Here is a 12596-nt window from a genome sequence, read left to right on the forward strand (position 1 = left end):
TCCTCCCGCTCCCCGACCGCCGCCCTCGCCCCCTTCCCGCCACGGCCACCCCCTGCCCGCCCCGGCGGCCCCTGACAGCCCACGGGGAAGTCGTTTTAGGGGCTTCAACGCTGCCAGGCCGCGCCGTGCGAAACCTGCCGGGGAGGGAACACCGAAAAGGAGAGGCGGGAGGGAGGCTCCCGGCTCCGGGCCCGCTCTGCCGAAGGGCACGGCCGGGGAGCGGCCGCCCCCTGACGGGAGGAGGCAGCGCGGCGGTGCCCGGCAACCCTGTGGCGGCGGGGCTGGCGGCGGAGGGCCGGCCGGGCCTGCCTTCCCCCCTCCGCGGGTCACATGAGAGGGGCGGGCGGCTGGGCCGAGGCGGCGGCTGCCGCCGGGGCTGAGGCAGGGCTGGGCGGAGAGGGACGGGGCAGAGGAGCGCGGCGGCAGAGCGCGGCGGCGGCGGTGGCGGAGAAGAAGGCGGAGAAGCGGAGGCGAGGGGCCGAGCGCCGCGGAGGGGGCGCCGAGAGAGCGGAGCGAGCCCCGGGCCTCCCCCAGCCGCGGCCGTTGCGGAGCGCCCTGCCTGCGGCCCCAACATGGACGAAGAGGGCGGCGGAGGTGGCGGCGGTGAGTGGCGGAGCTTGTGCGGGGGGGGACGCGGCCCCTCACCTGGCCGCCGCCGGCGTGACGAGGGCGCGCTGGCGGCCGGGGCGCCCCGCTCCCGGAGCGGAGGAGCGCGGCTCGCCCGCCGCTGAGGCCGTGACATTTGCAGCTGCCGCCGCGGCCCCTCCGCGCCCCGCACCGCGCCCTTCCCCTCCGGCCGGAGCTGCCCGCCGGTGCTGTGCCCCCGTCCTGCCCGGCGTCCCCCCGGGCGCTGAGGGGCCAGCCCGTGCGGAGCGACTGTAACAGCGAGTACCGAGGAGCTCCGGGGAGCGGGGGAGCGTCGCGGCGGGGGCCGGCCCTTTCCCCGGCGGCCACAATGGGGGCTCTGTGCCCCGCGGCCGGGGAGGGTCAGGCGCGGGCGTGAGGCGGGTTTGCGCCGGCTCGGCGGGGTTCGGGCACGAAGGAGGCGGCAGGGCAGGGCAGGGCAGGGCGGGCGGCGGGTCCCCGTCCCCCCGTCCCCCCGCCGCGGTGACAGCCCCGCCACACCGCTGCGCTCCCGGCGTGCAGCTGCTCCTCTGCTGGGGAGAGGGGAAGGGGGGGGGAAAGAAAGAAGTGTGCGTCTGGCAGCGTGCGAGCAGTGAAAAGAAAAATTAAGCTCTGCGAGGGCTCCGTTTGTGTGTGTCCTCTTAATGGAGGCTCGGTGATAATCGCGGGGTGGTCCATCCAGTTTCAACAAGGTGAACTGTTTCTAAAGGCAGCGGCGTTGATGTTGCCAGATACTACTTTTGGGAAATCCGGACTCGCATCTTGGGGGAGCTTTTATTTTTAATTTTTGTCTTTCCGAGACCGGCTTGCGCACCGTCCCAGTTTAAGGCACTGCAGACTTGCAACACGCTTCCCTCCTTTAATTTATAACGTGTTTTGTGAGTGCGTGTGTAAAGCTGCTGCCTGAAATAACCAGTTCTTGTGTATCATCAGCGATAATGGTGGCTGCGGCGGCTGAGGAGTAGCTTGATCCTGCCTTGGGGCAGAGGCACTGACTGCACCCACTGCCCTATGTTCCCTGTGACTGTCTGCGTTGGTGGTGGTGGTACAGAACGAAGCGAGGAGGATGTCTCTTAAATAAAATGCTAAACAGACTGCATTTGAATGCATTGGCTTATTTCTAAATAGGTAAATAAAGTAAGGGCTAAGCCTTACAACTATGATTAATAGTTGCACGGTGCTTGCTAATTCTAAAAGTAATTACCGAGAACTCAGAAATCAAGTGGGTGTGGTGTTTGTTTTGACAACTTGGGAAAAAAAAAAAAAAAGCTATGATGATGAATCAGAAAAATAATTCTTCAAGCAGTTGTCTGGAAATGTGGCCATTTCTCAGCAGGCACTTCTGCTCATTTTATCAGTGATAGACTTAACTTAAAAAAAAAAAAATCTGAAAAAGGAAAACAAAAGACAAAACAAGCCAGTCCTGAAAAATTATTATTCAAAGCAGTTGAACGCTGTAATTGTAAAGAGCAGAAATCTCATTCAGCTCAAAATATGTTATTTTCACAGTATTATGGACTTGCGTCTGTAGTTAAGGGAAATGAACATGCTTGTTATTGGCACTAACCTTGTGTAATGTAGTACTTAATAACATGCAAGATGTAAACTAGAAAGTGGATGTATTGCTGAATCAATATTTCATAAGGTGTTAAGCATTTCAAAGTTGGATTTTCATGGGAGGAAGAATATTCAGGACCTCAGGAGGAGATGGTCTATATTTAGCTAAAGGCTGTTTCTATAGGGGAAGTCAGATTTTCACCTAGCATGCAAGTGAAACTATTATTTATAACTTCATATCGCAGTAATAAACATGTTGCTTTTTTTGGGTCAGATTACAGTATAGTTTATGTTCCTCCTTACTTGGCTTTGTTGTAAAACAATTGTAGACTAATGAGACTGGAAATTTTGTTGCAATCAGTGTATTTGACGTTTTATGCTGGCTTCTTGTGAGTATTGCACTTTTTTTCTTGAATAGAGATGCAGTCTGGCTTTTTCTTATGGACCGCTGTCAGTTTGGAACACCAGGATTAGTTAGGTCATTTCCAGCTAATGAATTGGAATTTTGAATTGAAAGTAGTTTTTTTTTATTATTATTATTAACAATAGAAAGCATGTGGAAAGTGTGGATTTGATAGCCAGTTTTAAAATCCTTCGGTGTCACTGAGTAGTGAGACTCATGGGGTACCAAGGGAGTCTGACCAGGGCAGTCTAGTGTTCTGAACCTCTGTAGGACATTTGCCATCCTCAAAAAATTGACATTATTGAGTGGGAAACTCGGAGAGAGAAGCATATCACTGTGCACAGGTACTTTAGGAAGTATGCAAAATTATTTGAGGGCTGCACAGAATCACCCTAATTAGAGACTTGAACTAGATAAGCATCTAAATATCTAGGACATTAAACTGTGATTCAGAAGGTAAACTGCTATTCCCAGTTCAGTTCTGCCTGCTGCCCTGCTCTTCAGTTTAATTTGCATCCTATGCTTCAGTTCCCTTATTTGTCAAATGAGGTCAGTTGTTTTACCACCTCTGGTAAAAACTGTGAATGAAAACAGAGCTATGTAAAGTCAGGATTTATTATTTTAGAAGCACTTGATGGAAGAGAAATGTTAATTAAGGGAATTGTTCTTAGTACTGCTTTCTCTTTTGTATGTGGAGCCCTAAATAGGGGCATGCGTTTATATTATACAATCCACTTACGCACAAGCCTCCCATTGATTTCAGCAGAGGCTCTGTGCATGGATTATTGATGCGATACGATCCGAGTCAGTTGGTGTTTGTCTCAACCTTCTTTTGTGTTCTGATTAAAATGTCTCTCTGGTTCACTTAATCCAGGAAATTTCTCCTCCTCCCTCTCCTCACTTGGTTTAAAACTGCATCTTTTGTGATTTGACTGAGGCTTTTCTTAACGTGCTTACTGTTACACATGTGGTGGTGGTACCAGTGGACTGAGATCCTCACACTGAATAGTGCGTTGGCAGCAGGTGGTGTGATCGCATACTGCTGAACAGTAAGCAATCTTCTGTATAACTTCGAAATATATAAAGAGTCAGTGTGGGTCACTTTGTGCTGGAGGCGCAGAATAGTACTTCTCTTTGTTTTTCTGAATTTGAGTCTAGTCACGCAGCGGCTTCGTAGTCCCCCAAATTCAACTCCGTGCCATTCCAAGGAGAAGACTGCAAGATCAAGTGCTTATCAACTTCTGTATGTATGTTCTAAGCTATCTCTACTAAGGGCTCTAAACAGACATGCCAGAAGGTTAAAAGCCTGCTTCTACTTGACAAATAGGCAAAATTATAGCACTAATGATGGCAGTGAGTTTTCCCTGCTGTTCCCCAAACTCTGTGCGTTATTTCTGATTTTTGAAGCTTTGTTGGAGGGTGAGAGAGCAATTAAGTTGCCAAGCTCTGTTAGTTGTTGGCCGTACTTGCCAGCAATGGCGCCAGGTAGCACGTTGATTCTGTTATGTAGACAGCCGTTCACGAGGAGCTAGACTGAGAGACCAGAGTACAGGACTCGGAAGAATGGATTTGCTGCCAAACCAGATTTAGCAAGATGACTTCTGTTCTTCTGCAGGGCAAAGCAGTTATCCATTTATAGGTAAAAGCTGTTAAATGTAACAAAACCCACAGATTTTTCTTAGAAAAAATGTTTTAAAATTCATTCCATATATACACATCACTTTTAGACACGAGCAGCCTGATCTCTTCTGTTCTTTTCACACTGTAGTATCTTTCAAAGGTAGACATTAAAGGTAGAAGAGTCCATGTGGCCTCCTTGTGGTTACAGACATTTGCTCTGCATTTAAGGCTAAATCTGCATGTTTTGTTTATAATAAAAGAAACTTATGAAATAAGAAATGCATTTTAACACAGAAGAATGTTAAATATGTTTCACTCTGTACTCATCAAAGTGGATAACTTGCACCGGTAGTTTTAAAAAGTTGTCTTAACAGTCGTTTAGAGGAGGGCTTGTAGTTTTTAAGTAACACTCTAGGGAAATGCCAAGAAAATAAAAATGCACTTGGGTGTTGGACTAACCACCCAGATTGATTCTAGGGAGAGAAAAAGAGCAGATACAGAGGTAGAGCACAAAAACTTAAATGACATACATATGACTGCTATCAGCTGGCAGAGCTTCATGCTAAGTCTCTTTTTGCTAAATAAAGATTTCTTCATGCTAAACTAATCTGACATTCGTACAGATTACCTGTCAGCTCAGTAGTATCTTAATTTTTAGCCCAAACCACATTTAATCTGTTATCACTCTAATAAAAAATGCCGTAGTAAAATGTTAATAATTATGTTGTAAATATTAGTTTTCTGGTATTATCAGAAAATAGGCTTGTTTATTGCAGTAACACTTTTAAGTTTTTTCTTAGGCTAATGTTCAGTATTTTTAGCTGTGACTTGGAAGAAAATGTGAAATTTCTGCTGATAAAATTTCCAGAGGTTGTCAGCTGCCAAACTTGACATATTGTTATGTAATGGTAGTTGGTGACTTGTGCTCAGCAATATAAGCATGCCATGAATTTAGTGGAACGGTATGCTTATAACATATATCTGTGTGTACTATTACATCTAGGAAAGAAAGCTGTAGGATGTACTTTTAGGAACAGAGTGTACTTCGCAGAACAATGTCTGGGAATCACAGTAATAGCCACCTGAAAGTGGGATCCCCATGTGCTACTGTTGCTGAATGGATATTGCAATCTTTTAATATCAATGGAGTTATAAGAGCTTTTACCAGTTGAGGGGCTGCGGATCTTAAGACAGCACACTGTTTTCTGAGATATATTCTGCAGTTCACATTGAATTTCTCAATTCCATCATATTTATTGCCTCCCCTTCTTTCTTTATAGGACTTTGAATGCTTTTTCAAGGGAAAACAAATGAAATACATTGTGGCTTTCCTCCAGTTTCTTCTGCTTGCCATCTTTTTGTCCTATAAGTCTCTCCTTTCCTAGTACAACAGAAAGGTTTTAAAAACTTTAAACTGTTTTGCTTATACTGTAGTTCCATCTTATCTGCTCCTATCTTTTGCTCGCTTCCTTTCCCTCCCAACGCAAACATGCTTTAGTCTGTTTCTTTTTACACTCCATCTTTGGCCCCATTTACTTTTCGAACTACCACCCCATCTCCTTTTCATGTTGAAAGTCACTGAATGAGTTGTTTGCAGTCGCTGTCTGAAGAGTATCTCCTCCAGGTTCATTCTAGGTCCCTTCCACACTTGTCCTGACCCCTTGTACTCAGTACATTCCCTTCCTCCTCTTTGTCCTGCCAGCTGCCTCTAGTACTGTTTACTATACTTTTCTTTTTGAAACCTTGCTCTTTTTTGGCTGCTTTGACTGCTCTCTCCTCATTCCCCTCCTATCTTGTTAATCGCTTTTTCATTTGGAAGATGATCTTTCTGCTTCCAACTTTTTGTGAAGATTTGCAGGACCCTGTGCTTGGTTTAATGCTCTCTTCCTCATTACATCTTGTTTCTGGGTAATCAAATTTGCAAATAAAAATTGAACTATCGTATTTAAACTGATGACTCACAGTATATATTGTTTGCTCTGGATCCAGTACCATCTGTCCCAGCTAAAATGTTGTTTGACATCTTAAGATTGCATAATTGTCATCTTAAACTTCATGACTCTAAAACAGAGCTCTTAATGTTGTTTCCACCCGCTGCCTTTTTTTGATGTCTGTGGACATGTGCTGCCATCCCGAGTGGTTATTGGTTATTGACAAGTAAATAGCTAGATGTTGTAATTTGTTCTTTCTTAAAAAATAGTCTCTAGAAAAGTTGCAATAAAAATGGCAGTAAAAGGGCAATGCAAAGGTATTGGAACACTTTTGCAATCTCGAAGTTATGAAATAAGTTACATTCTCCTATGCAATATTAATGTTCCTGTTTGAATGCACAAATAGATTTAATCTGGTTATGGGATCACATGTGACATTTTCTGTAGACTTCTGTATGGGACTAGCCAGCATGTAGGATAGTGTTTTGTGGTGATTGAATGAATCTATATATGAATTTTTTCCTTCTTTTTCAAGTAAAGTGATAGTAAATGATGTCTGCTTCACTTTGTCTCCCTGTAGTTCATGGGTACTTAAGCATGTACGGAAGGATTGCACTTATTTTAGTGAAGAGTTTGGACACATTGACCATGTGCTTTGTTCACAGAGGATAAAAATAAGTCCTTAGCAGCTGGTTTATTAGAAAAACTTGTCAACTTATAGAACTGTAAGGCAGAAATCCCATGGGAGTGAAGAACGTGATATTTTACTTTTAAGATTTACAGAAGCAAAGGAAAAATTGTGTGAACAGTCATAACGTTGGCATTTCTGACTTCTTCACTGTGCATTCTTTTAAAGCAGTATATTGTATAGGAAAGGTATGTGACTTAGGTATTAAAAGTGTATTTAATTATGCCATTTGTATAACTTTAACATCTAGCAAATTGCTTTTAATTGCATATGACTTCCTTCTTTTAATTCCAACAATTTCATGGGAAAACTTAGTATTGCAAATTTTTTGGACAGCAGCGTTTCCTCTTAGTGGGATAGGCACACAAATCCACTAGAAAACCATGTGTGTTGTGGTCCTCTGAGATTTGCCTGAAGAAGGAAATGGCTTGACCTATTTGGTTGCTATGAAGTAAAAACATTCTTGTTTTTTTTTTTTTTGGTGAACATCTGTGTCATATTTATTTCATTACTTTCTGAGGTTCTTTAAACCCATTATTTGGTAATATAAAGTTTTATTTAAGGAAAATAAAGTGGTGCATAGCTGCTTCCACAATTTCATTGAAGTTCTGATATCTGCTTATACATAGGTAGGATATAAGTGGGTAGGTTTTCCAATAAAAGTTGACATGTTAAAAGGCAAACACAAACATTATCTAGTATTTCCTAGGAAAAAAGTATTTGACAAATTCAATAGGATCTCATGGAGTTAACAGGAAATGTTGCATGCTGGAAGCTTGCGAAATCTAAATCAGAATCTCATCTAGGTTATGGGGCACTGAAGATCTTTGATCTAATTTTTCAACAGGTCAGGCTTCTTGGCGTGGTTTTACTAATTAGCCTCATTTTTAGATGTTCTGTTTATTATAAAAAGAAATAGTTACCTTATGACAGGTATATGGAAGAACTGTGAAACTGATACCGTTATTTAGCAACCCAATGGAAATTGTACCAACAAGGATAGATTTTACTGCAAGACTATTAAGTAATAATTCTTCTGAATTCCATAAGAAAATTCTTCAACAAGAATTGAAGATCAGTTCATTTGTGAAAGTTGAATCTGATTTCCAGTCTGGCTTTCACTACCATGTCCAAGGGCTCAGCTGGATTTTGAGGAGCTGCTGCTGTTCTTTGCAGATGCAGGTCCTGCAACAAAAGGAGAAAATTCTTGTAGATGAAATACCTTGAGTTTCTTAACAAAACAAAAAAGCTCTGTGAAAATGATGAAATGCAAGTCTGCTGACTCTCAGGGTATGGAAGAGGCTCAACAATAACTGTGGGAATTAATTTTTGTGGCTCTTCTACCCAGCTACCGGTTCTCACACAGCTTGTAGGAATATCTGCTCCTCAGTCAAATTAGATTGAAATTGAGTGCTACGCTAGGCGTACTTTGGCAGAAGGAGTTGATGGGTAGGAAAAGAAATGTGTCCTATCTCTCCTGTGCTCACTCTCATTCTCACACACATGCATGCACAAAAAAAGGCTGAAAAAATTGGCACGTGCAAGTAGGGGAACTGCCTCTTACAGTTTTCTCTAAGAGGAACTGTGAGATGTAGTCATTTAATGAGTCACCTCTACGTTTTTATACAGCCGCCTCATTAATAGTCAGTGTAACTTCTAGCATGGAGAGGTGGGGTTTGGGGGCTTCTTTTTTTTTTTTTTCTTTTTTTTTTTCTGTCTGATTTATATTGCAAAATACCATTCAGGATGTTTTCTTGTTTAATTCCAAGTATTCAAGGGTCTTTCTTTGCTGTTACGTTTTTGCTTTCATGTACTGTAGATACCAAGCTCCTTAGTAAGATCCTTGTTTAGCTCCTAAGCAGTGTTGTCTGTAGGGTCAAATTCTGACATAAACAGATCCTGTTGCCTTACTACAAGAGAGGGGGAATTGTCAAAAGGGGCATTTGTAGTTGCATTGAATATGACAAAATAAGGAATTATTGTTGCTTGAAGCAGTATTTCTTATATTTAGTAGTCAGATTCCGAATACATGTTTTTTCTTTCTTGCTCGTGTAAGTTTGGCTAATGAACTTCCTGCCTAGTCATTCTAATACACCGAGGAGGAATTTTCCCACCAGGCTGCGTACTCCGTCTGAGTACAACTTTGACCGCTTGCAAATGCAATTTTTGAATTTGTAAAGCTGCTGCATGTTTTTGTTTCAGTATCTCACAACTGGCCAGCTAGGGGATGTGGAGGAAAGTTTTCCCAGGAAGCTGAGGTTTAACCAAGTGGCTGTAAGAAGAGATGGTGGCTTTGTTATGGAGAAACTCCGTTCCTTGGGAAGAGCCTTGCAAGTTAAATGCATTCACTGACCATGAAACTCCTGATGTGTGCAGGACAGGGGCTTGGTCCTGCATAGGACCATTCTGAGTCCTTCTTGAGAAGACCAAATGGACCTGAGCCATTTCTTGTACGTATAAAGCGCTTAGATGTTTCTGATTGCCTGCACAGGAGCTGTTGTGTACAAACCGTGCAGGCTGATGATCCGTTGTATTAGATCTATGGACTTTATTGTGTGCGGTAGGTGAATGTGCGTCTATATATATTGTTTTGCAGTTCTCCCTTCACTTTTTTCTTATTTTTGGTTCTAATTTTTTAAATTTCTTTTTTCTTTTCTTTTTTTCTTTTAGCTGAAAGGGTTCTGTTTGTGACCCACCCAAAACAAACATTTAATATTTCAGGAGTATACCTTCAACAGCCTCTATCAGGCTGAAGTAATCCTTGGTTTAGTCTTGCGTTTTGTAACCCCAGTATATACTAATTGGGGAAAACTCATTTTGCATGTGGTATCTGTCATGTAAATGCCTAAATGGGTAGTCTGTATTATGGAAGTACATGTTTATAGTCTCAAAAGTAACTGTTTTATTTTCTAGAACTTTATTTAACTTGCTCTTCTGCAAATCAGTTTTGACCTACCGTACCACCCTTTTAGTTATTAAAATTATCATACTCGCAACATTTTTAAGCAGTACCCAATGTTCATCTGGGGACAAGGAGAATATCTGTGCTTGTTTTCCCACCATCTCTTATCATTTGTGCTGCTATTCCTGAATTGCAGTTTGTATAGAAACTGTTTCCTAAGTGGAAGTTGAAACTGGTAGCCAAGGTTAGTGAGAGGCAAGGTTTAGAGAAATGACTGTTGTGTTGTCTGAAGTCACAGAAGGGAGAGATTAAAAGGTTTCAGGTATGTGACTAGTTTGTTCTTCGTGTAGTGTTGCTGATTAGTTCTGTAATCTGGGAATCTCAAACTGGGTCTTAAGCCTATCTCTTATTTATATGTGAGGTCAGCCTTTCTAGGCAGCTTGTGACATTTCAGTTTGCTGTAGATGCTTTAGCAAGGACAGATAAATGGAGCATATGGAGTTGATTATTTTTTGGCTATAGAAAGTGGATTTTTATGCATTAAATATAGTAACTTTCTTTTTTAAATATCTGAGAGGAAGCTTCCCCACCGCCAGTGTGTTTTTTTTAAAAATCAAAATACATGTAACTCTCTTCACTCTTATTTTGTGCAGTGTAAGTTGGAAAGTCTGCAATGTTTAGCCTTGGTCTTGTACCAATAAATGACATAGTATCACATGAATGTTTTAAAAGATTAGGTGATATTTTATAAGAGCAAACATAACAAGAAGACTAGTTTAAGTCCTTCCGCTGTGAATTCACTGATATCCGAAGTAAAGAGAGTATACGTTATGTTATTGTTCTTATTTTGCTGAAAGCTTATTTTCCTTTTGTATCTTCTACCTGTGTTGTAAGCCTGAAAAAGTAACGTGTTACGAAGGGGCAAGGTTGGGTGAAATTGGTAATCCAAATTAAATACAAATAATACTCTAAAGTTTATGGAGCCTGTGGGTGGGTGGACTTGGCAGATATATCCATTGTGGTATGTTAGACTTGAAAGGCCATATGGAGATGATTATTTTCTGGCATTTTGTAGTAAAGGTTTTTGAAGAAGGAATTTTTTTTATTATTATTATTTTTATTTTTTTAGAGAAGGGGTGAAAAATAGGAAGAATAACTTCAATTTGCATTGAGTAGTAAGATTGTTGTAGTAGCATATGGAAAAACAATTTATTCAAAGGTAAGCTGCTAAAAGAAGTTTTCCTACTGTTTTCCTATTGGCTGTCTTGTTTTCTGAAGGCAGCCAAAGATCCTGTGCAGCTGGGACTAATACAGGATCCAGCTGTAACTTTTTTTATTGTTGTTCAGATGTCCGGTGATGGTCAAATCTAAGTTATTGTGTGGAAATTCAGTAAAGGAAAAGGGTAGGGTGGGAAAAAAGTGACTCTCTATAAAAATATTCCAGTAAAAGCAACAGGAACTAGGAGTATCCATTTCAGAACTCTGCAATAAATCCCATCCTGAAATACTTAAACGCCTTCAGATTTTGCCGTAGACTTCAAGTCATCTAAGAGTTCTTGGTTTATTTTTTAAGCAGAAATGAAGTGAGCTGATTGGAGTGGGAAGGTGGCCGTTCTTTTAGATTACTTATGGAAGAAGATACCAGTTTCTCATTCATAGTACAAGGTTTTAGTTAGAAGTCTTTACTCTCTTTAAAGTATTGGTACAATATGTAATGCTACAACGTGGAGTATATAAAATGGTTTTGATTTGACTAATTTAACTTACGCTGTGTTTTGCTAGTCTTTGTTTTACAGAGCCTAAGTGTGTAAGGACGGGAGCAGCCTAATATTTTTCTGTAGAGTTTGGTTTACTTTTGGTATATTTGGTGCTTCCAACTCTAGACAATGCCTTGGATTGAGATTAAACAAAGTAAGTGAGCAATACAGCAGGTATACGGAATGGTGAGAATACTTGATGATGATCAAAATAATGCATCCTTTTTTTTTCCCAAACAGTTTGGTTTTTTTCCTTGTTAAAAAGGTCATTTTCTCAAGTTTCTTTATAATTGCAGCCTGTCGTCCTGTTTCTTAGTTACCTGAGATCAGTGATGCCAGTGCAGAAATGTCCTTTCTGTTTCCTTTCCAAATCTTCCTTCTGTACTTAAATTGCTGATGGGAGTCCATGAAATGGCTACCTGATTTTCAGAATTCTTTTACTATTACTCCGAGTCTTTGATTTTGAATGTTGTTACTCAATCAGTTTGTAATTATGCTAGTCTAATTTAAGTTTAATAACAATAGTATACAAGTTAGAAGTCCTAATTGACTGGAAGAGCTAGCTTGAAATACTATAAGTTATTTCCATTACTAGTGACAGTGAAAGGAATTTTAAAACATAACTACTGTCTCGAGCGTAATCCTGGACAGTATTAGTGCATTCCTTTCCATGTGCCTTAATTAGTTGTTGATACTAATTCTTTTATTGGGGAAGAATAAAAGGAAAAAAACAAAGAAAAAAAGGAGAAGGATTTGTGGTCAGTCTGTTGGCTGCCGGACAGCCTGGCATTTTGCCCCACAGTGCTAGAACATAACAACAACAAAAATTTATTTTCCTTCCTGAGTTAGTAGGAGCTGATCTGTGACTTCAAAGTGGAAGTGAAATGTGGACAAAACAGTGTGCTTTGAAGGCAAACACTTCTAACACAAATCAATTACAATGCAAAAATATCTATGATGTCCATATAGCAATGTGAAATGTAATAATTTTTGGAGTTCTTGAATGTGGTGACCAATGCCGATTGTAAGAATGAGAAAGTTTTGTTTCGGAGGTGGTGGGACTGCTGCAGTCTATGACAGTAACAGTTGATACTATTTGCATGGTGACTGAATT

General features: G+C 41.4%; 1 protein-coding gene across 2 annotated transcripts in view; it reads left to right on the forward strand.

Annotated features, from left to right (window-relative positions):
• Nucleotides 1-441: 441 nt before the first annotated feature.
• Nucleotides 442-12596, forward strand: part of CYTH3 (cytohesin 3) — a 52053-nt gene continuing 39898 nt past the window's right edge. Inside the window, exon 1 of one of the 2 annotated variants that reach the window (XM_087730870.1) lies at nt 442-603. In XM_087730870.1, coding sequence (XP_087586996.1) covers nt 573-603 — 31 coding nt within the window. In that variant the 5' untranslated portion in view covers nt 442-572. Of the gene's footprint in view, nt 604-1554; nt 1753-12596 lie in introns of those variants that run through there. The other variant, XM_087730872.1, reaches the window with a different exon arrangement.

This window comes from Nipponia nippon, unplaced genomic scaffold (assembly GCF_047370975.1).
Source record: "Nipponia nippon isolate SJK-2023a ecotype South Korea unplaced genomic scaffold, ASM4737097v1 scaffold_5, whole genome shotgun sequence".
Taxonomy (NCBI): domain Eukaryota; kingdom Metazoa; phylum Chordata; class Aves; order Pelecaniformes; family Threskiornithidae; genus Nipponia; species Nipponia nippon.